This window comes from Pan paniscus, chromosome 6, assembly GCF_029289425.2.
Source record: "Pan paniscus chromosome 6, NHGRI_mPanPan1-v2.0_pri, whole genome shotgun sequence".
Classification (NCBI taxonomy): domain Eukaryota; kingdom Metazoa; phylum Chordata; class Mammalia; order Primates; family Hominidae; genus Pan; species Pan paniscus.
Window position 1 is genome coordinate 142,415,313 of NC_073255.2, and position 27,967 is coordinate 142,443,279.

General features: G+C 42.7%; 2 protein-coding genes and 1 pseudogene across 2 annotated transcripts in view; 1 reads left to right on the forward strand and 2 right to left on the reverse strand.

Moving 5' to 3' along the window:
• Positions 1 to 3,092, forward strand: part of RINT1 (RAD50 interactor 1) — a 35,517-nt gene extending 32,425 nt beyond the window's left edge. Inside the window, 3 exon segments of the mRNA XM_003811188.6 lie at positions 694 to 874; positions 947 to 1,065; positions 2,532 to 3,092. Coding sequence (XP_003811236.4) covers positions 694 to 874; positions 947 to 1,065; positions 2,532 to 2,724 — 493 coding nt within the window. The 3' untranslated portion in view covers positions 2,725 to 3,092.
• On the reverse strand, positions 525 to 17,216 carry EFCAB10 (EF-hand calcium binding domain 10). The gene is made up of 4 exons (XM_008963550.6): positions 16,753 to 17,216; positions 4,825 to 4,989; positions 4,621 to 4,708; positions 525 to 2,903 (listed from the first exon to the last, which is right to left on the reverse strand). The coding sequence occupies exons 1-4, from the start codon at positions 16,856 to 16,858 to the stop codon at positions 2,867 to 2,869; spliced, it is 396 nt and encodes a 131-aa protein (XP_008961798.1). The 5' UTR covers positions 16,859 to 17,216; the 3' UTR covers positions 525 to 2,866.
• A 126-nt stretch (positions 17,217 to 17,342) lies between these two features.
• On the reverse strand, positions 17,343 to 20,025 carry LOC100978333 (Y-box-binding protein 1-like; annotated as a pseudogene).
• Between the last annotated feature and the right edge of the window lie 7,942 nt (positions 20,026 to 27,967).

Genomic DNA, 27,967 nt, shown 5'->3' on the forward strand with positions numbered 1-27,967 from the left:
ATAGCAAGCAGTATCTTTTTGTCCTAGCCTAGTCCCTGCCACACAGAGTGCTTAAAATTCGTTTATTAGTCCTGTTTTTACTGAAAATTAGAGCATAATATTAGCTGATGTCTTAATTAAAATGCTAAAATCAGGCTGGGTGCAGTGGCTCACACCTGTAATCCCAGCACTTTGGGAGGCCAAGGCGGGCAGATTACTTGAGGGCAGGAATTCGAAACTAGCCTGGCCAACATGGCGAAACCCTGTCTCTACTAAAAAATTCAAAGATTAGCTGGGCGTGGTGGTGGGCACCTGTAATCCCAGCTACTTGGGAGGCTGACACGAGAATTGCTTGAACCCTGTGGCTCTAGCCTGGCCAACAGAGCGAGACTCTGTCTCAAAAAAAAAAAGAAAAACTACATAAATAAAATGCAAAAATTAAGTGACATTTTAAATTGTAATTGCTTTATATCAGTAATTCACATATTAAAATTTGGGGATATTTTGGATATATCCCCATATTAAAGAGTATTTGAGAGTGAAAATATAAATACAGGTACATTTATTTTCTGATAGAGCTTTTAATGTTAGGCTGTATATTTTTTCTTATCCAATATGCCCTAGGACAGAACACTTCCTCAAATTTAAAATGATTTAAAAACTTGAAAAATAGAAACTGATGAAAATTTTTTGGTAAAAATGTGTTTTTTCCAGATGGTTGTCCTTGCCATCTCAGTCAGAGCAGGCAGTGATGTCCCTGTCCAGTTCGGCTTGCCCGTTGCTGCTGACGTTACGAGACCATTTACTTCAGTTGGAGCAGCAGCTTTGTTTCTCCTTATTTAAAATTTTCTGGCAAATGCTTGTAGAGAAGCTGGATGTATACATCTACCAAGAAGTAAGTAAGAATAGACTGTTTTTGGGCTGTGATAATAAAGACAACTGTTATATGAATTATTCTTTGTTTCAGATAATTCTTGCTAATCACTTCAACGAAGGAGGAGCAGCCCAGCTGCAGTTTGATATGACTCGGAATCTTTTCCCTTTGTTTTCTCACTATTGCAAGAGACCAGAAAATTATTTTAAACAGTAAGCTCAACATTTAACAATTAATATTAATGTATCAAATTGTTACAGGAGGCTAACTCCTTTTAACTTTAGGGTTCTGGAGATGTTTGGGTGGGATAAGATCAGTTGAAATTTTAAAACATTGTCTATCTACTGTATGCTTACAGCACAATGGGGAAACCAAGATGATAGATGTGACCCATGACCTCAAAAAGTTTCAGAACTAGATATAAATTACATGTTGGGTTTTGTTTTCTAGTATTTGGTTTAATGCTTCTAGTTGCTTAGTTACTGGAGGAATAAATAGAAAATGAAAACAAGTACAGTTGTGCCCTATTCACTAAATATAAGAAATTACAGGGCCGGGCGTGGTGGCTCACGCCTGTAATCCCAACACTTCGGGAGGCTGAGGTGGGCAGATCACAAAGTCAGGAGATCGAGACCATCCTGGCTAACATAGTGATACCCTCATCTCTACTAAAAATACCAAAAAAAAAATTAACCAGGCCTGGTGGCGGGCACCTGTAGTCCCACCTGCTCGGGAGGCTGAGGCAGGAGAATGATGTGAACCCGGGAGGCGGAGCTTGCAGTGAGCCAAGACTCTGTCTCAAAAAAAAAAAAATTACAAATATGTTTAATACCTAATAGGCCAGGCCTGAAAGAAATTTGTTTCCTTAAACATTTGACATTAATTTTGGTTCTAAATATAATTATAGTTTCAGAATTTGTTGATCTAAAATTTATAGGCCAGGCATAGTAGCACACATCTGTAATCCCAGTACTTTGGGAGGCAGAGGTGGGAGAATTGCTTGAGGCCAGCTGTTTGAGACCAGCCTGGGCAACATAGCAAGACTCCATCTCTACAGAAAGTATTAAAATGAACAAACAAAAAAAAGCCAGGTGTGGTGGTGTGGACCTGTAGTCCTAGCTACGTGAGAGGCTGAGGCTGTAGTGAGCTATGATCGTGCAGTTTCACTCCAGCCTAGGTGACAGAGCAAGACCATGTCTCAAAAAAAAAAGTAAAATTTAAATTATGTTTGGGTTTTGTGAGGTTATAAAGCATTCCTTTTAGACTTATAAAATGAAAGCTTATGTTTACATGTTTCATAGGACTGTTTTTAAAATTTATTTTAATGTTCTTTCTGCTGCTTTCATTTATCTCTTATTTTTGTCTTTTCCCATATTCTAATCTACCTAAAGTTATAGCTATATTTAATATAGTGTTAATATTAAGTATTGTATTTAGAGAAATAACGGATACATATTGAAATAGGGATCATATTACCTTATAGTAATCTAAAGAAATAGCAACTCTGCACCTGTGTAGTCTTACCATGTTAAAAGAACCAAATAATAAATCCATAAATATTTTTATAGAGAACATGTGGACCAGCAGTGCAGAGAAGCTGTTTAGGATTCTCAAAATTGTAATATAATTGATGCAGATAATGGAGATCTCATTTCCCTCCTTTGTTTTCCCTAAACAGTATAAAAGAAGCCTGTATTGTTTTGAATTTGAACGTCGGTTCTGCACTACTGCTGAAAGATGTACTGCAGTCAGCTTCAGGGCAGCTTCCTGCCACAGCAGCATTAAATGAAGTTGGAATTTACAAACTGGCTCAACAAGATGTTGAGATTCTACTTAATTTGAGGACAAATTGGCCTAATACTGGAAAATAATGTCTTTCAGAAAAAGGTTTCTTTGGTTTTTGTTTCTAAGAAAGAGGAAGCCAATTGGATTTCAAGTTATATGATGAAATTCTGAATTAATGAAACTGGAAAACTTTATAGAATTACTTATTATCTTGGATTTATGGTGTTATTAAAATGCTGACCATATTTCCTTCATCCTCTTGTTCCTAAGGAAACAAAAACAGAAAACGAAACAATGAAAACTCCATTCTATTTACAAGTATAAATGCTGAGTATGTCTGTTGAAGACAAGAGCAGAGATATTAAATTATAACCAACTTTCAATTTCCTGTGCTAATTAAGGGAAATTCTGTTGTGGATAATCAAACATAGCCAATAAATTTTTTTAAAACTCCCTTTGAATGCATATTTGTAATTGAGGCACCTGTATCTAGTTTGGGAATTAACTGTATTTCCGTGAGGAAACTGGCAGGGCACAGTGTCTCATGCCTGTAATCCCAGCACTTTGGGAGGCTGAGGTAGGAGGATTGCTTGAGGCAGGAGTGCGAAAACATCCTGGCCAACATGTCAAGACCCTGATGCATGCCTGTAGTTCTAGCTACTTGGGAGGCTGAGGTGGGAGGCTAGCTTGAGCCCAGGAGGTCAAGACTACAGTGAGCTGTGATTGTGACACGGCACAGCAGCCTGGGCAAGCGAACAAGACCCTGTCTTTAAAGAAGAAAACAAAACACATTGTGAGATGGTGAATAAGATAGGATTGTTCTTCATTTCTCACAAATGCCCTTCTATTTTAAATGCTTCCTAGTTTCATTCTGTGTGACAGTGGGCAACCCTTTCTTTCTGGATGAAACATTTCAGGCCATGGCACTCTGACTCAAACATTCCCATGTGGTAGCGAATGTAATTAAACATTTTTATTATTTATGTAACTTATGAGACAAAAGTCTCAAAAGTTTATTTTTTCTTGTAACTTTTCCTTGTCCTTGGGGTGTATTCAATAATAGTTACTTGACTAATAAAAATCTCAGAGTAAAACTCTTTAAAAAATTGAGCTAGATTCCCTGGAAACTTTCCACAACTATTAAATTTTATTCCAATGGTTTTTCTCTGACTTAGCGGTGGGTTAGTACTTTTAATCCTGTAATATCTCAAAATCTAAAATTATCAGACTAACATGCAGCCTATGCTACTGATAAACATTTACTTTGTGATAATTTTGAGGAAATATTTTGAGATAAATTCTATTAGTATGTATTTTATAGAGAGAGTTTCCAGCTAGTGTGTTGAGCTCAAAATGTTTCTGTTAGTTGTCCTAGCATATTGGTGCTTCTTCACCTCATCCTTTGAGAATTGCTGGGGCTTCCTATTTAGAATGGAGCTGGCTGGGCACAGCCCATTACATGCCTGTAATCCCAGCACTTTGGGAGGCCGAGGCAGTGGATCACTTGAGATCAGGAGTTTGAGACCAGCCTGGCCAACATGATGAAACCCTGACTCTACTAAAAATACAAAAAAATTATCTGGATGTGGTGATGCGCATCTGTAAGCCCAGCTACTGGGAAGCTGAGGCAGGAGAATCGCTTGAACCCGGGAGGTGGAGGTTGCAGTGAGCCGACATATTGCCACTGCACTCCAGCCTGGGCAACAGAGCAAGACTCCATCTCAGGAAAAAAAAAAAAAAAAAAAAAAAAAAGAATGGAGCTGCCTCTGGAACTTCCTCTCTAACCCCAGCATTTTCCCCTCCTATTCCCAAGTTTAGGAACTTTACCGTCAGCCTTCCCTGTCCTCACTTTCCAGTCAGCTGAAAGTTTCAAGGGAACAAAATATTTCTTTCAAAAGATAGGAACCTGTTTTAAAGGTATTAATTGTGCTTCAAAATCATGCCACCTTATTAAAATATTTGTCACTTAAAAATAAACTTACACTTCCTCCTTGAATTTATCCAAAGTTATTTTATGTCCATCATCTTGTAAATCTTCATCTTCAGTGCATAGACCCAGGGTTTTTAGGGCTGTAAAATAATGAGAAGAAATGAAGTGAGAATTTTACAAAGTGAGAAGTATTTTCTGCTAGAAAAAATTGTGGAATGACCACAAACTATTACCTCAATTTGTAGAATGTACTGACCTTCTTTATACTGCACAAATGATATGGTGCCTCTGCCTGAGGAGTCCATCATCTCAAACATAGCCACAATGTTAGAGTTATCCATAAAGAAAGGAAACGCCACGCCTGTTACTTTTGCAATTCTCAGTCGTTCCAATAGAGATATTAAATATTCTTTTGGTTTTTCTGCAAAAGAATAGTTCCAGCTCTTTCTGATACGAAATTAAAATATGTCGCAAATAGAAGTAGTCATTTAACAATTATTAAACAGCTATAGCAAAGGCACTGTACTAGGCGCTGGGGACACAGGCCTTAGTTTTCATAAACAGTCCAGCAAGAAGGTAAGACATTGAACACTTAAATAATTACATATACAAATGCCCTATCTCAGATGATAGAATAGAAAACTATAGAGACTGGACCTGGGCATTTTTTAGAAAAACTCCCCAAGTGACTATAAGTTGCAGACAGGGTTGAAAACCAAAAACGTAGAGGGAACAGCATAATACAGGGAAGAAGTTGGCCACCTAACTAATTGATAAGATATAAATAATAGGCTGGGCATGGTGGTTCATGCCTGTAATCTCAGCACTTTGGGAGGCCGAGGAGGGCAGATCACCTGAGGTTGGGAGTTTGAGACCAGCCTGACCAACATGGAGAAATCCCATCTCTAGTAAAGTTAGCCAGGCGTGGTGGTGCATGCCTGTAATCCCAGCTACTCGGGAGGCTGAGGCAGGAGAATCGCTTGAACCCGGGAGGCAGAGGTTGCAGTGAGCCAAGATCATGCCACTGCACTCCAGCTTGGGCAACAGAGCAAGACTCTGTCTCAAAAAAAAAAAAAAAAAAAAAAAAAAAAAAAATATATATATACACACACACACACACATATACACATACACACACACATATATATAAATATATATATAATAAAAACAAAGACTGATAAATATGGTCCTCCAGGAAGCACATGTACTCATTTCTAACAAAGCAATTTGGATATTCTGTAGTTTAAGCAATTTTAAAAATAAAAAATCACGATCAACTTACTTTTCAGAAATAATGCAGAACAATCATGATGAAAAGCCAAAAAGAGTAGTGATAGAGCAGTTTGGATGGTATATACCACTCCTGCTGCCTGACCATTTTATCATTTCAATCTTAAGCTTTACTCTTACATTTTTTTTTTTTTAGTTAGAGACAGGATCTTGCTATGTTGCCCAGACCAGTCTCGAGCTCGTGGGCTCAAGCAGTCCTCCCACCTCGGCCTCCCAAAATGCTGGGATTTATAGGCATGAGCCACCATGCTTGGCCAACTCATATTTTCTTTAAAAAATTTAAGTAACGGCTGGGCACGGTGGCTCACGCCTGTAATCCCAGCACTTTGGGACGCCGAGGCAGGTGGATCATGAGGTCGGGAGATCGAGACCATCCTGGCTAACACGATGAAACCCCGTTCTCTACTAAAAATACAAAAACTTAGCCGGGCGTGGTGACGGGTGCCTGTAGTCCCAGCTACTCGGGAGGCTGAGGCAGGAGAATGGCGTGAACCCGGGAGGTGGAGCTTGCAGTGAGCTGAGATTGCGCCACAGCACTCCAGCCTGGGCGACGGAGCGAGACTCCGTTTCAAAAAAAAAAAAAAAAAATTTTTTTAAGTTACATCATTACTGAGAATTTCATGTTTATAAAAGTAGACAGAAAAGTAAAATGAACCCATCACCAACTTCAACTGTTAAAATTTGTGGCCAATTTCACTACAGCCCTATCCACATCAATTTGTGAGGAACAAAGTTAATCTTGTTTGTGCCCTAATTGAAGAGGACTGACAATTAACAGCATAAACAATAGCCCAAACCATCTCAGTTGGTTCATTTTATGCAATTCTGACTGAAAAGGTTAAGCAAACTTTCCACTCAATCAGTGCCAAAACCATTGCACCAGATCAGCTGCAGACAAAAAAGCACAGCTTTCAATGGAAAATTTTAAACGTGGGATCAAGATCCTGAAGCAATTCTTCAAAGAACTGTTAACAGGAGATGAAACATAGTTCTACAGTATCATCCCAAAGACAAACCCCATCAAAGCAATGGCTACCAAGAGGTGACATGGTCCAGTCAAAGCACAAGTTGACTGGTCAAGAGCAAAGGTCATGGCAACACTTTTTTGGGATGCTCAAGGCATTTTGCTTTTTGAATTTTTGGAGTCCCAAAGAATGATAGCATCTGCTTATTATGAGAATATTTTCAGAAAGTTAGCCAAAGCTTTAGTTAAAAAAAGCCCAGGAAAATTTCACCAGAAAGTCCTTCTCTACCACCACAATGCTCCTGCTCATTCCTCTCATGGAACAGGGCAATTTTACAAGTTTCAATGGGAAATCATTAGCATCCACCTTACAGTCCTGATTTAGCAACTTTTGACTTTTTTGTTTCCTGATCTTAAAAAAATCTTTAAAGGGCACCCATTTTTCTTTAATGATATAAAAAAGATTGCATTGACATGGTTAAATTCCCAGGGCCCTCAGAGTTCTTTAGGGATGGATTAAATGGCTGGTATCGTTGTTTACAAAAGTATCTTGAATTTGATAGAGCTTATGTTGAGAAATAATTTTTAATCTTTTAATTCCATTTTTCCATGAACTTTTTGAAGTCCCCTTATACATACTTTTTCATGGTGAGAACACTTATAATCTACTCTGTCAGCAATTTTCAAATATAAAATATATTATTAACTGTAGTCACCATGATATACAGTAGATCTCTTGAACTTATTCCTCTTTTGTCTGAAATTTTGTATGCTTTGGCCAACATCTCCCCAATCCCCCTGCCCTTCAGCTCTTGAGCATCATTAACTCTTTTTATGAGTTTGACTTTTTCAGATTCCACATATAATTAAGATCATGAGGTATTCTTCTGTGCGTGATTTACTTCACTTAATGTTTTCTAGGTTCATCCATGTTGTTGCAAATGACAGGATGTCCGTCTTTTAAGACTGAATAGTATTTTATTGTGTATATATCACATTTTCTTTATCCATTCATCCATGGACACTTAGGCTGATTGTGTATAGTGGCTATTGTGAATAATGCTGCGATGAATACAAGTGCAGGTATTTCTTCAACATACTGATTTCATTTCCTGTGGATATATACCCAGTGGTGGGAATGCCAGATAAGTTCTATATTTAAGTTTTTGAGAAACCACCATATTGTTTTCCATAATGGTTGTACTAATTCACAATCCCACCAGTAGTGTACAAGGGTTCCCTTTTCTCCACATCCTTGCCAACACTTGAAATCTTTCATCTTTTGTTAGTGTTTTAGAGATGGGGTCTCATTATGTTGCTCAGGCTGGTCTTGAACTCCTGGACCCAAGTGATCCTCCTGCCTCGGCCTCCTGAGTAGCTGGGACTACAGGCACGTGCCATCGTGCTCAGCTCTCTTTTGTTTTTTGATAACAGCCTTTCTAACAGGTGTGAGGTGATATCTCATTGTGGTTCTAATTTGCATTCACCCGATTAGTGATATTGAGCATTTTTTCATATACCTGTAGGCCATTTCTATATCTTCTATGGAAAAATGTCTATTTATGTCCTTTGCCCATTAAAAAAAATTTTTTTTTTTTTTTTAACTATTGAGGTCTGACATGTTTTGGATATTAACCCCTTATCAGACATATAGTTTGCAAATATATTCTCCCATTGCATAGGTTGTCTCTTCACTCAGTTTATGTTTTTAAATCTTTTAATTTATAGGTTTCCACTCCATCTTTTTCATCCCTGGGAATTTATGTGTTGAAACCAGAAGTAGACTTTTAAATCTAATATTGTGCCTTACTTGTACAAATAGGCTCTAGCAATAAATAGGCTACTAAAGGCAGTCACATTTTGTATGAGGTCTTCTGTTTCTTCTTCCTGGACCATATGTCAAATTCAGAAACTGGAAAAAGGCCAAGTTTGAATTTCAACTCACTGCATTTCATTTTAAGGCTTGAATAAGTAAATAATGCTAATGGAACTTGGTGTACCACTTTGATGAAAATCCAAACCAGGCTTATTGTGTATCCTTTAGGCTGCATGGGATGTCACAATGTTTATGTTTGGAGACTACAATTTATACTCTACCTGCTTTTTAAAATGTTTTGAAAATGATCACAACATAAATATATATAATAAAGACAGAATCTTTTTAAATCATGAAAGGAAGAGCCAAATGTTACTAACCACCTATGTTACAATGTCAGCTGATATAAAAAACAATTTTTCAAGGGATACAATGTTCAGGTTCAACATCTTAATCATAATAGCTAACTGAGCCCTTACTATATGCCTGGTACTGTGTGAAGCATTTTCTATGGATCATTTCATTTACTCCTCACAACAGTCACTTGCTCAAGGCCACACAGCCAGTATGAATCCAGGCAATGTGCTTCTAAAGCTTGCAGACTTTACCACACTCTACTAAAATATGGGAAGCATCTTCAATGGTGAAATCTAGTCAGTCATGATAGTCTCTATTGAGTTTTTTCTCAATAGCTTTCAAATTCATTTTACTCTACCACTCCCACAGCAATCTCTCTCATTTGGGTTACTATTAATATAATTGTCTAATTTTATTAAAGCCATCCCCTAAAAATTCATATTCCCTCTTTATACAGCATAGAATTGTCACTGGGAAATGGCAGCATAGCCAGCAACCATATATATACACACATACACACACACAATGTGTGTATATATATATATATACACATACATATATATACACACACACCCATATGTATATATACACACACGTGTATATATATAGACACACACACCCATATATGTACACACATATATACAGTATATATATATACATATACACAGTATATATAAACAAATATATGTACTCTATTAGTATGTTTTCATGCTGCTGATAAAGACATACCTGAGACTGAGTAATTTATACAGGAAAAAGGGTTTAATAGACTTACAGTTCCACATGGCTGGGGAGGCCTCACAGTCATGGCAGAAGGCACAGAGGAGCAAGTCATGTCTTACATGGATGGCAGCAGGCAAAGAGAGACCTTGTGCAGGGAAGCTCCGTTTTTTTTTTTTTTTTTTTTTTTTGAGACGGAGTCTCGCTCTGTCGCCCAGGCTGGAGGGCAGAGGCGCGATCTTGGCTCACTGCAAGCTCTACCTCCCAGGTTCATGCCATTCTCCTGCCTCAGCCTCCCGAGTAGCTGGGATTACAGGTGCCCGCCGCCATGCCCGGCTAATTTTTTGTATATTTTTAATAGAGGGGTTTCACCGTGTTAGCCAGGATGGTCTCAATCTCCTGACCTTGTGATCTGCCTGCCTCAGCCTCCCAAAGTGCTGGGTTTACAAGCGTGAGCCACTGTGCCCAGCCAGAAACTCCTGTTTTTAAAACCATCGGATCAGGTCAGGCGCAGTGGCTCACACCTGTAGCTTCAGCACTTTGGGAGGCCAAGGAGGGTGGATCACCTGAGGTCAGGAATTCAAGACCAGGCTGGCCAACATGGTGAAACTCTATCCCTACTTAAAAAAAAAAAAAAATCAAAAAATTAGCCAGGCATAGTGGTGCGTGCCTGTAATCCCAGCAACTCAGGAGGCTGAGGCAGGAGAATCACTTGAACCCAGGAGGTGAGGGTTGCAGTGAGCCAAGATCGTGCCATTGCACTCCAGCCTGGGCAACAACAGCGAAACTCTGTCTCAAAAAAAAAAAAAAAAAGTGGCCATCAGATCTCTTGAGACTTACTCACTATCACAAGAACAGCATGGGAAAGACTCGGCCCCACGATTCAATTACCTCCCACCAGGTCCCTTGCACAATGTGTGGGAATTCAAGATGAGATTTGGGTGGGGATACAGCCAAACTATATCATATACATAAATATATATATACATACATATATATATATTTTTTAGATGAAGTCTCACTTTGTCACCCAGGCTGGAATGCAGTGGTGCAATCTTGGCTTACTGCAACCTTTGCCTCCCAGGTTCAACTGATTCTCTTGCCTCAGCCTCCCAAGTAGCTGGGATTACAGGTGTCCGCCACCATGCCCAGCTAATTTTTGTAACAACCAGCAATTATATTTCCCAATATACCCTAGCTGAGGCAAGTTTTTCCTACCAAATTATTTCAGGTCAGGTCAGGTCTTGCTGTTACACTTAACTTATGAAACTGTTGGTTTTTAGAGCTTTCAGAATTTTGGAATTGAGAATGGGGGACTGTGTACCTGTTTCCTCAATAGTAATTGCCCAATTAAACCATCTAGTCTTATTTTCTGCAACTCCTCTGTAATTCCAAGGTTTTCAAATTGGGACACATGTCATAATACCTGGGGCTTCAGCCGGGTGCGGTGGCTCATGCCTGTAATCCCAGCACTTTGGGAGGCCGAGGTGGGAGGATCGCCTGAGGTTGGGAGTTCGAGACCAGCCTGACCAACATGGAGAAACCCCGTCTCTACTAAAAATACAAAATTAGCCAGGCATGGTGGCACACGCCTGTAATCCCAGCTACTAGGGAGGCTGAGGCAGGAGAATCACTTGAACCTGGGAGGCAGAGGTTGCAGTGAGCTGAGATCGCGCCATTGCACTCCAGCCTGGGCAACAAGAGCGAAACTCCATCTCAACAAAAAAAGAAATACCAGGGGCTTCACAAAGACACAGGATAAAGCTAGTGTGTCTTTCTAAGCATCAATCATACCTTGGTGAGTAATATAAAACATTTATATTAAGAAATAGGTATAGCTACGAAAGAACAGATCTCATGTATTTTTAGGAGAAAACGACTTCAAAGAAACTTCTTATGCCACATCAGGCTAAGGTCCCAGACACTGAATGGACAAGTCCTTTCTCCTCTGCCATTAGGAGGACTTAGGCAGAAAACTTCAACAGCACTGCATACATACTCTGCATGCCAGCCCACCCCTTCTTTAGCTTCATTACCTTCTTATTCTGGCTCAGTGTTTCTGTACCTATGGTTTCCTCTCCCCAGCTTTGGTGTTTATAAAGATATTTTAAGGAATTCTCATTATTATTATTATTATTATTAAGACAGATTCTCACTCTGTTGCCCAGGCTGGAGTGCAGTGGCACAATCTCAGCTCACTGCAAGCTCCGCCTCCCAGGCTCACACCATTCTTCTGCCTCAGCCTCCTGAACAGCTGGGACTACAGGTGCCCCCCACCATGCTTGGCTCATTTTTTTTGTATTTTTAGTAGAGATGGAGTTTCACTGTGTTAGCCAGGATGGCCTCGATATCCCGACCTCGTGATCCGCCTGCTTTGGCCTCCCAAAGTGCTGGGATTACAGGTGTGAGCCACCGTGCCTAGCCGGAATTCTCGTTATTGAAGATGGTACCCAGCCAGGTGCAGTGACTTTCACCTGTAATCCAAGCACTTTGGGAGGTCGAGGTGAGAGGATCACTTGAGGTCAGGAGTTCGAGACCAGTCTGGACAACATGGCAAAACCCCGTCTCTACTAAAAATACAAAAATTAGCTGGGCATGGTGGTTTGCACCTGTAATCCCAGCTACTCTGGAGACTGAGGCATGAGAATCACTTGAACCCCAGAGGTGGAGGTTGCAGTGAGCCAAGATGTGCCACTGTACCCCAGGCTGGGCGACAGGGCAAAACTCCGTCTTAAAAAAAAAAAAAAGTGGTACCCATGTCTCAGTTTTAAAAAAACAGCTACACTATTTATGTGATAGGTATATAATTAATGTATGAGTATTCCCAGACTTCCCTTCCACCAATGAGAATTTTGTCTTTATCTGCTTAGGTTCTTTTCCCCCCATAATGCCTTCTACTGGAAAATTCTGGTTTTGCCAGATGGGTGCAAGGCTTTTTGTGCTGGAGGAAAAAAAGAATCTTCAAGATGCTAAATTGGTTGACATAATAAAGAGCTGAGAAAAACATGCAAGATAGGGAGGAGACAGAAGAGTTGGATGGGCTGAGTGTCATGAATTTGGAACCTGATAGGATCTGCAGCTGCTGTGGAGAATACAGCTGGGAACGAGGAGGAAGGACTTTTGAGTGGTTTTACTGTGGATTATGAATTAAAGTCTTTTTGATTCCTTTCAAATTACTCTTGATTGCTGGAATGACTGTGCTGCTTTGAGTGTGATTCTGTGTTGCAACCGAGATGGCCAAGTGGAGGCCTCTGTTTGTGTGTATTATAACTGTTTGAGATGCTCAGAGACTATCCTGAAGTTCACTCAGATCAGGTAAGTGGGCTCATGTTGTGACTCAGAAAAATTAAGTTTTCATTCAGTTGACCCATTGGCTGCCATGGTGCTTTTGTCTTTTCAATTTTTTTTTTTTTTTTTTCTTGAGGCAGATTCTTGTTCTGTCACCCAGGCTGGAAGTGCAGTGGTGCAATCTCAGCTCACTGCAACCTCTGCCTCCGCATTCAAGCGATTCTCCTGTCTCAGCCTACCGAATAACTGATTACAAGCATGTGCCACTACACCTGATTTTGTATTTTTAGTAGAGACAGCATTTCACTGTGCCACCACATCTGGATAATTTTGTATTTTTAGTAGAGATAGTTTTTCACCACGTTGGCCAGGCTGGTCTCGAACTCCTGACCTCAAGTGATCTACCCACCTTGGCCTCCCAAAGTGCTGGGATTATAGGCGTGAGCCACCATCCCAAGCCTGCCTTTTTAAATTTTGTTGTTCGTATCATGTTTAAGATACCCGTATTCAGGATAATCAAAGGTTCCAGTTGGCCTGGGACAGTCCTAGTTTACCATGTTGTCCTGGCATAATTATTAATAGTACCTATTTTCACTCAAAATAGCCCCGGTTTGGATGATAACTCATACAGTCATCTTACCCATAAAGAACCACTAATGAAGACAGGAAATGTAAGTATAAGTCAGTGAGGAGTATCCAAATAACAATTTGGTAAATTCTCAAGAGAATCTGCAGATTCATAAATTGCATTCTTCTGATAAAAATTATACAACATATCAAGATGTAAAGAAAATTAGAGAATCAAGCCAAGATGTCCAATATCCAATAATAATTCCAGAAAGATATAGGTAAGGAAAATAAGAAAAATACTTCCTAGACCTGAAAGAAAAATATCTCCAAATTTAATAAGACCATAAAGTACCTAGAGCAGAAACATTAACAGCAACCACAACAAAACCATTCCAAGGCATATATTTAGGACACCAGGGATAAGATAAAAAGACAATCCTAAAAAGTTTCCAGAAAGAATAAACTTGCCTCATAGCCAGATCAAGAATCTGATGACATATGACATCAGAATTCTTCAGAGCAACATGAGAAATTAGAAGACAATGGGGCAATGCCTTAAAAATTCTGAGGGCAATATGTTCCAAGTTAAAATTGTATCCACTCTTATTTTATTTTATGAGACAGAGTCTCACTCTGTTGCCCAGGCTGGAGTGCAACAGTGAAATCTCAGCTCACTGTAACCTCCACTTCCCAGGTTCAAGTGATTCTCCTGCCACAGTCTCCTGAGTAGCTGGGACTAGAGGCACATGCTAATTTTTGTATTTTTAGTAGAGATGGGGTTTCACCATGTTGGCCAGGCTGGTCTCTGACTCCTGACCTCAAGTGATCCACCCGCCTCGGCCTCTCAAAGTGTTGGGAGGTGTGAGCCTCTGTGCACAGCCTCCACTCTATTAAAAAGTTTTGAAGGTAGGAACTCACATTTTTATAGACGTGTGTTCCCCAAATCTTTACCCCTCAAAGCACGCTCTCTCAGGAAGCCACTAAAGATATGCTCCACCAGAAGAAAGCGGTAAAGCAAGAATGAGGGATTGCTGGCTGTGCCATAAAACAGGCTCCGAACACTAGAGAGGCGAGGAGTCGTCTTAGGATCAGAGTGAGGGGAAGCTGTGAATAACCACTGTGTAGCTATCAGTCCAGACTGGAGCAGGAAGACACAGAGCTGGGGGTACGGGGTTTGGGTGGTGGTGGTGGTGGTGGGGGTAATTACCCAATGCATGCAAATGTAATGAGAGGAGAGCTGTACTGTGGCAAAAGAGGGTATGGATGAATTAGTGATGATCACACAAATTTAAGCCAAAAATGTAAATATATTATTAACCAGGGAAAACAACAAGGGAAATATAATCAGCATAGTATAAGGATTATAGATACTTGCCTAACAATATTAAAAATTCTGAATACTGAGGATATCAAAATTGTGACCTAAATATATCTGGAAGATGGGTGTGAGTGGGAACAGGTGTATGAGGTGTGTGTTTAAGAAAGGCGCATTTTCATCTTCCACAGCATAAAGCTAGTATCTAACCTAGAGGGAAAAACATTAAGCAGCAGCAATATAGGCCTGTTATTTAGAAATCTCAAGATAAACAGCAAAGAATATTGCTAAAAGAGTTGAAATTATTCTGTGCAGAAGCTGGGGATAGCAACAGGAATGCTGTTATTATAAGCTTTGGAGTACTTTTCAATTTTTAAACCCCATACATCCACTTCGATAAAGATGAAATTTAAAAATAAATGTTGACAAATATTTTATATAACGAATGTAACATATCCCTTGTTATGATGAAGAAAATTAACATTTGTCTTTATTTTTAAAATTTTTTTTGAGATGGTGTTTTACTCTGTCAACTGGCTTGAGTAGCAATCTCCGCTCAATGCAACCTCCGCCTCCCAGGTTCACGTGATCCTCCCACATCAGCCTCTTGAGTAGCTGGGATTATAGGCACGCACCACCACGTGCAGCTAAGTTTTTGTATTTTTAATAGAGATGGGGTTTTGCCATGTTGCCCAGGCTGGTCTATGAACTCCTGAAGTCAAGTGATCTGCCCACCACAGCCTCCCAGAGCGTTGGTATTATAGGCGTGAGTCACCGCCCCCAAGGAGCTTCACGAATAGCTGGAATTACAGGCATGCGCTACCACACTCGGCTACTTTTTTGTATTTGTAGCAGAGACGAGGTTTCACCATGTTGGCCAGGCTGGTCTCAAACTCCTGACCTCAAGTGATCCACCCGCTTCGGCCTCCCAAAGTGCTGGGATTACAGGCCTGAGCCACTGCTCCTGGCCTATTTTTTTATTTTTATTTTTATTTTTGAGATAGGATCTCGCTTTGTCGCCCAGGCTGCAGTGGCGCCATCTCGTGCCCGGCCTTTTTTTTTTTTTTTTCTTTCTAATATTTGTTTTAATACTTTAAGACAACTAGCAAGAACTCTGTCTCCTATACATGATATTGGTTGGGTGTTTTTTGGCAAATTTGGAATGTTTGGTATTTCCACTTCCTTACACAGAAGCAAATGGACAATTTTGGCATTTCGGACGCTCCATATGGAGGTCGGCAAATTACAATTCTGCACCCTGGGGAGGACATAAAACCATTTTCACCTAAATATAACTTTTAAATGGCACACCACTCCCAAATTACAAAACGATTCAAATTTTGTAGGGGGTTCAGATGTATAAAAAAAGTCAGGAAAAGCGATCCCCTCTAGAACATCTTCTATCCTACCCTATCAATTGTTTAGTTGCCAGATTAAAAACTTTGGCCGTGCGCGGTGGCTCACGCCTACAATCCCAGCACCTTGAGGCGCCGAGGCGTGCAGATCACCTGAGGTCAGGAGTTCGAGACCAGCCTGACCAACATGACGAAACCCTGTCACTACTAAAAATACAAAAATTAGCCATGCATGGTGGCGGGCACCTGTAATCTCAGCCACTCAGGAGGCTGAGGCAGGAGAATCGCCCCTGAGAACCGCCACCGGGAGGTGGAGGTTGTAGTGAAATGAGATCACGCCATTGTACTGCAGCCTGAGGGACTTTTATTGAAGGCCGCAGAGTTAATCAACAGCAGAAGGGCTCACGTGGCTGGGAGGCAGTGGAAAGCGAGTGTATAAGAGGGGGGTTTCGTGTGGGAAGCGAACCCCACATGGAGGGATGGCTGTACCGGGGCATGGGGGCCCTTACCCGGCCGAAAGAAAAGGAGGGCGCTGGTGAGGTAGCTAACCAGCTCCTTGATCTGATGCTTTTCCAAATACTCCGCGGCTTGGAGCTCCCTGCTGCTGGTCTCCATCGCTCCGCGTCCCGCTGTTGCTAGGCGACTGCCTGGCGTCTCAGCCGTGCGACTCTGTCTCCCTCTACCCGGCGCGGTCACGTGACACGCCTGACTGCCCTGTGGCTGCGACCCGGACCTGGAATTTCTAGAGCTCACGGTTCAGGGCAAGCCTGGGGCATGTAGCAGGGCAGAGAGGGCAGGTGAGGTGTGGACCAACGTCACTGTCCGCGATCCAGGCTTAGGGCTGGGCCCAGGTGCCTTTTTCCATCTCTTTCTAGCACCTAGCTCGGTACTTGTTGATCCAATGATTAACAAGGCTTGAAGTGCTGGCATCACAACTCAGCATGAACTAATAACAGAAGGAACTTGTGCAATTTTGAGGGTGCCCAGTGGAGAGAGTTCTTTTTATTATTATTATTTAAGACCGTTATTAACAGGTGTTTGCAGTTTGTTGACTTTTTTGAAAAAATCAAGTTGTAAACTTTTATTACAAATTAAAAATAAAGTTCTTAAAAATCTCAACTTGACCAGATATGAAACAATTTAAAAACCTTTAAAGGCGTATTGAGAAAAACAAGGCTTTTTAAAAAAACACGTTTGTTATTACCAAAAAGAGACGTATTTAGGTAAAAATAATAAAACCCCCATGCTGCATAGATAATGCAGATAGTTCTATTTATCTGGTCAACGGGCAAAAAGCAAGCACACTTAAGGTCTTCAGCTCCAATCTTTTGTTCATTTCTTATTGCTGGAATTTCATATTTCTTCTTGTTGGATGACTAAACCGGATGATGGTAGAGATGGTAAGCCGGCATTTACTCAGCCCCGCCCTGCTCAGCCCCTGGAGCGGACGAATTCTCAGCTGGTGGATCGGCTGATTTTGTCTCTTTGCCATCTTGTGGTTTAGGGTTTTCTGGGCATCTGCGTTGGTAATTGAAGTTGCTGCGGTACCGACGTTGAGGTGGCTGCTGACCCTGGGTCTCATCTCCTTGATTTTCTTTATCTTCTTCATTGCCGTCCTCTCTAGGCTGTCTTTGGCAAGGAGGGCCCCTGCGGAATCGTGGTCTATGTCCCCGATACATATTCTGCCTCACTGGTCTACCTTGTTCTCCTGCACCCTGGTTGTCAGCACCCTCCATCACTTCTCCCTGCACAGGAGGGTTGGAATACTGTGGTCGACACCCATAGAGTCTCCGCATGTAGTAAGGTGGGAACCTTCGCCTGCGGTAGGGCCGGCATTGTTGGGCCTGGGCTTCAGGAGCACTCTCCGATCCCTCGTTCTTTTCCCCACTCTCACTATTCTGGTAATTTTGCTGGTAATTGCGTGGAGGACCCCTACGATGTGGATAGCGTCTATAATGGTTACGATCTGCTGCATATTTACTGCCTTGAACTGGAACACCACCAGGATCTGTAACATTTGCTGCCTCCGCATCCTTTTCTCCTTCAACAACATCAAACTCCACAGTCTCTCCATCTCCTACACTGCGAAGGTACTTCCTGGGGTTATTCTTTATGGCAGTCTGGGGTACAAATACATCTTCCTTGGTGTCATTCCTGTTGATGAAACCATATCCGTTCCTTACATTGAACCATTTTACTGTTCCCAAAACCTTCACTGCGATGACCTTCTTGTCCCCGCTGGCAGGCGCCGCCGATGTGAGGCCGCCCGGGCCACCGCTCCCTGCGCAGCTGCCCTTAGTGCCGGGCTTGGTGTTGGCGGCGCTGAGGGTGGGGGTGGCGGGGGGACGGGAGCGGGGGCGGCGGGTGGCTGCTGGGTCTCGGCCTTGCTGCTCATGGTTGCGGTGATGGAGACTGGGGCCGGCTGCGGCAGCTGCGGCTCCTCCCGTGGTATGACGGTAACTAGGCCGGCAGCGGCGGGGCTGCTCAGGGCTCTCTGGGGTCCGCTCTCCGCTCCCGCTACCGATCGAACTCCCCAGTGGAGAGTTCTAAGTGGCATCTCTGGTGCGAGCGGCCTGCAGGCATGGCGCTGGCCACCAGTCAGGAAGGTCTTGGCCTGTTGGCTCGACTGGGTTGTGGGCCACAGAGCAGCCTGGATCCTGAGCTTCAACCCCTGTTTGCTGGAGCTGGTTTTATAAGATGGAGACCACCTGACAGATTTATTTATTTATTTAGAGATGGATTTTTGCTCTTGTCGCCCAGGCTGGAGTACAATGGCGTGACCTTGGCTCACTGCAACCTCCACCTCCCGGGTTCAAGAGATCTCCTGCCTCAGCCTCCCAAGTAGCTGGGATTACAGGCATGCACCACTACACCCTAATTTTTTTTGTATTTTTTAGTAGAGATGGGGTTTCACCATCTTGGCCAGGCTGGTCTGGAACTCCTGTCTGTTGAAGGAAGTCAGGGACCCCAAACGGAGGGACCGGTTGAAGCCATGGCAGAATATAAATTGTGAAGATTTCGTGGACATTTATCACTTCCCCAATCAATACTCTTGTGATTTCCTATGCCTGTGTTTACTTTAATCTCTTAATCCCATCGTCTTTGTAAACTGAGGATGTATGTCGCCTCAGGATCCGGCGACGATTGTGTTAACTGCACAAATTGTTCGTAAGCATGTGTGTTTAAACAATGTGAAATCTGGGCACCCTGAAAAAAGAACAGGATAACAGCAATGTTCAGGGAACAAGGGAGATAACCATTAGGTCTGGCTGCCTGAGAGCCAGGCAGAACAGAGCCATATTTCTCTTCTTTCAAAAGCAAATAGAAATATCGCTGAATTCCTTTTCTCAGCAAGGAACAGACCTGAGAAAGAGAATGCCTTTCCAGGGGTTGGTCTCTAAAATGGCCTGTCTCTCTAAAATGGAATGTCTTTTACGGTTGCAGATAAGGGATGAAATAAGACCCGGTCTCCTGTAGCGCTCCCAGGCCAATTAGGATGAGGAAATTCCCACCTAGTAAATTTTTAGTCAGAGGGCTTGTCTGCTTTCAAACCCTATCTCCTGATAAGATGTTATCAATGACAATGCGTGACCGAAACTTCATTAGCAATTTTAATTTCGCCTGGGTCCTGTGATCTCGCCCTGCTTCCATTTGCCTTGTAATATTTTATTACCTTGTAAAGCATGTGATCTCTGTGACCCACACCCTATTCGTACACTCCCTCCCCTTTGAAAATCACTAATAAAAACTTGCTGGTTTTGCGGCTTGGGGGGTATCACGGAACCTGCCGACATGTGATGTCTCCTCCGGATACCCAGCTTTAAAATTTCTCTCTCCTGTACTCTTTATTTCTCAGACTGTCTGACACTTAGGGAAATAGAAAAGAACCTACATGAAATAACATTGAATTATTGGGGGCGGGTTCCCCCGATACCTGTCCTCAGGTGATCCACCCACCTCGGCCTCCCAAAGTGCTGGGATTACAGGCGTGAGCCACCGTGCCTGGCCCTGACAGTTGTTTTGACGGAGGGTCACTGAGTAAGGTGGGATGCAAGTAGCTAGGAGGGCCTCTACTCAGTCATGGGAAGACCTGAGAAACTAAAACTCTGGGCTGGGCCATCTGTCCTTGAGGGCCTGTGCCCACATGCTTCACCCAAGAGTTAGCGCAGAAGCCCCACTTCAAGAAGGGGAATGACAAGTGGTCAGTGAACATGTGAAAATATTCTAAGCCTCTTTGACAATCCAGTAAACAAAACTACAAGAAAATACCATTTCACATCTACCAGACTGATAAAGATTATGAAGTTGAACAATATCAAGTGCTGGCAAAGATGTCACACAATTAATGAGATGGTCAGTGATCATGGGAGCATAAATTGGAACATCCACTTTGGAAAACGGTTTAGAATTATCTTGGTAATTTAAACATGTTTCTACACTCTGACCCAGAAATTCCACTCCAAGAGCAGCTCTTGTCAGTGTATACCAGGAGACATGTACAAGAATGTTTATAGCAGCACCATTCATAATAGAAATCACTGACAACGGCCCAAATACCAAGAGTAAAATGGATTTTAAAAACTATGGTATATTACACATGAATACTATGAACCATTTCAACAATCAGTTGTAGCTACTTGCAACAATACAGGCGAATTTCAAAAACATTGTTTCAAGAGAATATATACTATATGAATCAATTTAAAGTTTAAAAACATACCAAACTGAATATATTGTTTACAGATTCAAACATATGTAGGAAATCTATCAAGAAACACAAGAGAATGGTAAACACAAAATTCAGCACAGTGTTTGCCTTGGAGGTGGGAGAAAAGGGAATGGGTTTAGGGAGGAATATTCCAGGGACTGCAGGATTCATTCTAATATGATTTTAACTGAGGGGTAGGTTCACAGGTGTTCATCTGATTATGATTCTTTATACCTTATGTATGTATTTTATAAAATTTTTTGATCTGTTCAGCATTTAGTAAAAATAATTTTTCAGCAGTTGAAAAATAGAGTGTGTGGTGCTGAAGGCTATTATCCTCAGCAAACTAATGCAGGAACAGAAAACCAAATACCACATGTTCTCACAAGTGGGAGCTAAATGATAAGAACACATTGACATAAAGAAGGAAACAACAGACACTGGGGTCGACTTGAGGGGGGAGGGTGGAAGGAGGGAGAGGAGCAGAAAAAATAACTACAGGACACTGGGCTTAATACCTGGGTGATGAAATAATATGTCCAACAAATCCCCTTGATATCTGTTTACCTATGTAACAAACCTTCACATGTACCCCCAAACCTAATATAAAAGTTAAAAAAAATAGAGTGGAAACAGGAGATAGAAAATGAATGCTAGGAGACTGAACCAAGTCTGAAACAGAAAGTAGCCATGGTACTGGGGACATGTGAGCACTGTGTCTCCAGAGGGAAGGCCTACCTTGAGAATGCTGAGCTATCTGGCAGGCCAGAAAAGCCCTGATCATCTGGGAGAACTAGAGGAGATTTTAGGGCTAATGTTTGCGTCCTTGGTGCAACTTTGAACAGAGAGAAGGGATAATGCTCTTGTCCTCAAGTCTAGAGGAGGTGTTCTGAGGAGGGAAAAGACTTACTCTCTAAAAAGACTTGAAAGCTGTGTGCCCAGGGCAAGGTGAGGTGGTTTATGCCTATAATCCCAGCACTCTGGGAGGCCGAGGCAGGAGGACTGCTTGAGCCCAAGAGTTTGAGACTAGCCTGTAATGCAGGATTTTCTTCTGGGTCACTTTGCAAGGCAGTGACCTCTAGCCTGTGATGCCCTACCCAGGCCTCACTCTCCTGCTGCAGGAGACGGCCTGCCCACTCGGCCTATCCGGGCTGAGTCTGGCCTGTGCTCCAGTCCTGGAGTTCTTATCCCTAACCCAAGAAGAATGAGGATGTGCTGAGAATAGAAGAGAGAGCAAGGAGGAGAGTTTTATTGAGTGACAGAACAGCTCTCAGAGGCCATTGCGGGGAGGTCAGTCCCCAATCCCAACAGTCAGGTGGTTTCTCCCTGTGCTGCTGGGTCTGGGGCCTTTTATGGACTCAGAATGGGGAGTGTGTGCTAGTTGGTGTGTGAGTATGCAAAAAAGGTTAAAGTAAAGACACCACTCAAAGGTGGGCATGAGAATGTAGAAAACCAATTAGGAAAGGGTAGGTATATGTATAATAGGGGAAGGGTGAGGATCAATCAGAGGAAACATGCCAAATGGGAAGACAAGTTCTCAGTCTGGTCTGAGGATTTAACCTGTAGCTTGGCTTTCAGGCTTTAAACTGTCTTTGGCTTGGAGGTGGGGTTTCACAATTGACTTACCCCTATCTGCCCAGGCTTTTGGCTGCCTCCTGTTGCTGTCACTTAAACAACATGCAAAACCCCATCTCTACTAAAAATACAAAAATTAGCCAGCTGTGGTGGTACACACCTGTAGCCCCAGCTACTCCGGAAGCTGAGTCATGAGAATCACTTGAACCTGGGAGGTGGAGGTTGCAGTGAGCTGAGATTGTGCCACTGTATTCCAGGCTGGGCAACAGAGCAAGACTGTATCTCAGAAAGAAAACAAAACAAAACAAACAAACAAAACTATGTGCCCAAATCTGCACCACTGGCTTGGGTTTGTAAGAAGGGTCTTTCAGAAGGATGTTGGAGACTGTTCTACAAACTTTTTAATAGCAGAATACTTAAAAAAAAATCATATGTGGAATCTCTTCCCATTACCCCTGTCCACAAATACATATACAACAGATAAAAGAGCACTACGCTGGAATTCACATAGAATAAGATCACATTTTCTTGTGTTTTTTTTTGAGACTGAGTCTTTGTCACCCAGGCTGGAGTGCAATGGTGCATCTCGGCTCACTGCAACCTCCTCCTCCCAGGTTCAAGTGATTTTCCCACCTCAGCCTCCCGAGTATCTGGGATTACAGGCACCTGCCATCATGCCCAGCTAATTTTTGTATTTTTGTAGAGATGGGATTTCACCATATTGGCCAGGCTGGTCTTGAACTCCTGACCTCAGGTGATCCGCCAACCTCAGCCTCCCTAAATGCTGGGATTACAGGCATGAGCCGCCACGCCCGGCAGCAAGATCACATTTTCTAAGCTCCCTTGTTTTGTATCTTTCTTACAGAAACATGGCTGGCTGCCTGTGTGATCATAGTGACAGAGTTAACTGGAGCCTGGGGAGCTCTGACGCAGAGACAGAACTCAGCTGACAAAGTTGATGCATTGCTCTGGTGCCTGTGGATCCGAGGGCCCTCTCTGAAGCCTGGTTCCCGATGGGTTCCAGGGAGAGTTTGAAAACTACTGATGTGGATGTTATTCTTCAGTGGTTTTTTCTTTTTTTTTTTTTTCTTGATCCACTCCCCTGGGGACTTGCTTTACTTTCAGTGGTAGAAGGGAGAGTAAAGCGTAAACAGGAAGACCCAAATTATGTGCCCCTCCTTCAAATTCTGGCTAAGTGCTTGAACCTGCAGGGTTGACCAAAGCTGTATGATCGCTTGGGAAAGCGGCTCTGGCTCTGCTTAGCGGCCAGTACAGCAGAGGCGAGGCGATGACAACAGGGATGAGAAATGGAGGGGGAGCCTGCAGTGGTGACAGTGACTATGAGAAGCAGGAGACCACAGGCCTGGGGAGGAGGATGCGAGTCACAGCAGACAGAGGGGGCTGCTTTACGTCTGCTGTCATGATATCCTTCGACTTGCCCAAGGCCAGTATGGCCTAAACAAAACAAAGTGGAAAAAATGTAAGGAATATTCCTTAGTAAGGGAGAGAAGACAAAGTCCTGATCCCCTGCATACAGTGATTTCTGCTCAGTGCTATAAAGCACAAGACATTGGGTCTTCTCCTTGAGAACGTCATATATTCTTTTTATGAGACAGTCTTGCTCTGTCGCCCAGGCTGGAGTGCAGTGGTACCATCTCAGATCACTGCAACCTCCGCCTTCAGGTTCAAGTGATTCTCATGCCTCAGCCTCCCTAGTAGCTGGGACTACAGGCATACACCACCACGCCCGGTTAATTTTTGTATTTTTTTGTAGAGATGAGGTTTCTCCACGTTGCCTAGACTGGTCTCAAACTCCTAAGCTCAAGTGATCTGCCCGCCTTGGCCTCCCAAAGTGCTGGGATTACAGGTGTGAGCCACCGCACCTGGCCTATTTTTTATTTCTATTGAGACAGGGTCTTGCTCTGTCACCCAGGTTGGAGTACAGTGGTATGATCACAACTCACTGCAGCCTCAACCTCTTCAACTCAAGCAATCTTCCTACCTCAGCCTCTAGAATAGGTGTGACTACAGGCATGCACCACCATGCCCAGCTAATTTTTTTTTTTTTTTTGTAGGGTTGGGGTTTCACTATGTTGCCCAGGCTAGTCTCAAACTCCTGGGCTCAATCAATCCTCCCACCTAGGCCTCCCAAGTGCTGGGATTACAGGTGGGAGCTACTGCGCCTGGCTGAGAACATATTTACTTCCTCTTCAGGAGTTACTTGGTCCCTGAATAGCTCTGCTCTTTGTACTCTGGAACCTCAAATGACACTGAAACTGCAATAATCTGATTTCCTCTGGGTATGAAGTTAGGCTGAGGAGAGCACAGTGGGCCCTGCTGACCTCTTGCCAAGTTTCTCGTTGTTTTCTTTTCCAACAAGGCTGGGTCCTTTCTGCATCAGAGGAACGACACTGTGCTCAGCACTCTCTCAGCGCAACTCAGATGGTGCCCTGCATCTCCCATTGCCCTGGAAACCACGCTGAAGAGAAGTGTCCGGATGCCACCTAGTGGAGTTAGCTATTCTCTGTTGGTGCCATCTGTTAATAAACCAAACTGGGCTTAATGAATCATCTTCAGCATCCTCATAGCACTGCTCCTTCCACAACCTGTCCTCACCTCCTCATCACTCTTAATATTATGACTAATTCTTTTAGTGGTTGTAGGGTGGCTCCAGGTGGGGGGCATTCATGCTGTGGTTCTCAGTCCGGGCAACACCTTAGAACCATCTGGGAGGCTTTAAAAAGTACTGGTGTCTGTGCCCATTTCAGGCCATGAAACACTATCTCCTGGGATGGGGCTGGGACATTGGTGGTTTTGCTGTTGTTGCTTTAACAGCTCTATTGAGGTATAATTAACATTTGATAAAGTGCACATTTTTAAAATGTTCTATGTGGTAAGTTTGTATACAGCCATGAAATCATCACTACAGCAAGATAATGAACATTCATTCCCCAACCCCATCCCCAGGCAACCACTGACCTACTACCTGTAACTAGAGATTTGTTCGCAAATGGAACCATAGTACGTAGTCTTTTTTTTTTTTTTTTTTTTGGTCTGGCTTCTTTCACTCAACATAATTTTTTGAGATTCATCCATGTTGCTACATGTATTAATATTTCATTCATTTTTATTCCTGAGAAGGATTCCACTGAATGTATATATGAGAATTTGTTTACTCACTTACCTGTTGATGCACATTTGGGTTGTTTTCAGTTTTGGACTATTGCAACTAAAGCCACTATGAATGTTCATATACATGGATATACAATTTCATTTATCTCTGGGAAATACCTAGGAGTGGAATGGCTGGATGGTTGGTACTTAATTTTTTTTTTTTTTAACAGTCTTACTCTGTCATCCAGGCTGGAGTGCAGTGGTGTAATTAAGGCTCACTGCAGCCTGGACATCCTGGACTCAAGTGATCCTCCCAGCTCAGCCTCCCAAGACACTGGGACCACAGGCGTGGGCCACTATGCCCAGCTAATTTTTTTTTTTTTTTGGTAGAGACTAGGTCTCACTATGTTGCCCAGGTTGGTCTTAAATTCCTGGACTCAAGTGATGTGCCTGTCTTGGCCTCCCAAAAGTGCTGGGATTACAGGTGTGAGCCACCATGCCCGGCTTTTTTTATTTTTATTTTTATTTTTATTTATTTATGTAAGAGACAAGGTCTCACTCTGTTGCCCAGGCTGGAGTACAGTGGCACAATTATGGCCCACTGCAGCCTTGAACTGAACTCCTGGGCTCAAATAATCCTCCTGCCTTAATCTCCCACGTAGCTAGGAGTACAGACACATGCCACCACACCTGGCTAATTGAAAAAAATTTTTTTTAAGAGATGGGGTCTTGCTATGTTGCCCAGGCTAGTCTCAAACTCCTGGCCTCAAGCAATCCTCCTGCCTCAGCCTTCCAAACTGCTGGGATTACAGGCATGAGCCGTTGTGCCCGGCCATGTGTTTAACTTCTTAAGAAACTGTTTTCTGGAGTGGCTATACCATTTTGCATTCCCAAGCTGATAAGCATTAAAAGCTTCCCACATGATTCTAATGGACAACCAGACCCGAGTCCCTGCATTACTCCAAGCTGGGTGGGTTGAGGCGAAGGGCTGGGCAGCGTTTGATCAGGAGTCCACAAGAGTTTGAGAGTACACAGCTTATGCTTGGTGTAGACTTACTGTGATTCTCGACCCAGCACAAACACTGCAGTCTCCTGGGAAGGCTTTTTGAAAATGCAGCATATCCCACTGCTTCATTTGACTAGCCTAAAAAAGAGAAAGAAATTTAAAAAAGGAAAATGCAGTGTCTGCTCCCTCTTCCCCCAGAGAGTCTGATAAAATTGCTTTGCTCTGAAAGTAGGAGTGTGGGCCTGTTTCAGTCATCAGTTTATTAACAGCTCCGCCGCAGGGTTCTAGAGCATAGAGTGACCAACTGTCCTGATTTGTTATGGAGGGAGGGGTTTCCAGTGCCATGAAACTTTCAGTGATAAAACTGGAAAAATCCCAGGTAAACTGGAACACTTGGTCACCCTATGTGTGGACCACCAGCATAAAGACACTGGGCTTTAGTGTCAGGTTGACTTGTCAGTCTGCCTGTCAGCCTTCAGTTATAGCTCAGGGGAGGGAATTGTATAAGACGGAAAATGAGGAGACATGAGTGTCCAGAACAGACGGGGGCCTGATTTCCTCTCTCCATTTTTTGTTTCAACGAGGAACAAGTCAGAGATGGCTCAGCTAGGAGTTTTGGTTGCTATTAAAAAGGAGGGAAAAAAATATAAAGGGTAATTTCCTGAGAAAACAGGCAGTGTGCTGTAATGGCCTTTGGAGCCACACTGCCTCACTTCCAATCCCAGTCTTACCACTGCCCGTTAACTGTGTCACCTGGAGCAAAAAGCTAGATTCTCTGCCTCAGTTTCCTCATGGATATAATGGGGATAATATATCTACCTCACAGGGGTTGTCTTCAGGACCGAATGAACCAATATATGTAAAGCTCTTAAAATGGTGCCAAGCATGTACTAAATGTTTGCCATTATCATCTTAGTCTTGTTAAAATGAGAGGAAAAGAAAAATTCCTATAGTCTCTATAACCTATGTCCATAGGCTGTCCTGCTTGGTTTCCTACGGAAATGTTTTTGGAGTAACATTCCAGATTTTGTGTGTGTGTGTTTTTTTTCGGTCCCAGGGTCTCACTCTGTTACCCAGGCTGGAGTACAATGATCCAATCACAGCTCACTGCAGCCTTGACCTCCCAAAGCACCACCATGCCTGGCTAATTAAAAAAATTTTTTTTTGCAGAGATAGAAGTGTATGTTGCCCAGGATTGTCTTGAACTCCTGGTCTCAAGTAATCCTTCTGCCTCAGCCTCCCTAAGTGCTGGGGTTACAGGCGTGAGCCACTGCACCCAGCCTTGTGTTGTGTTTTTTCGAAACTCTAGACTCTTGGTTCT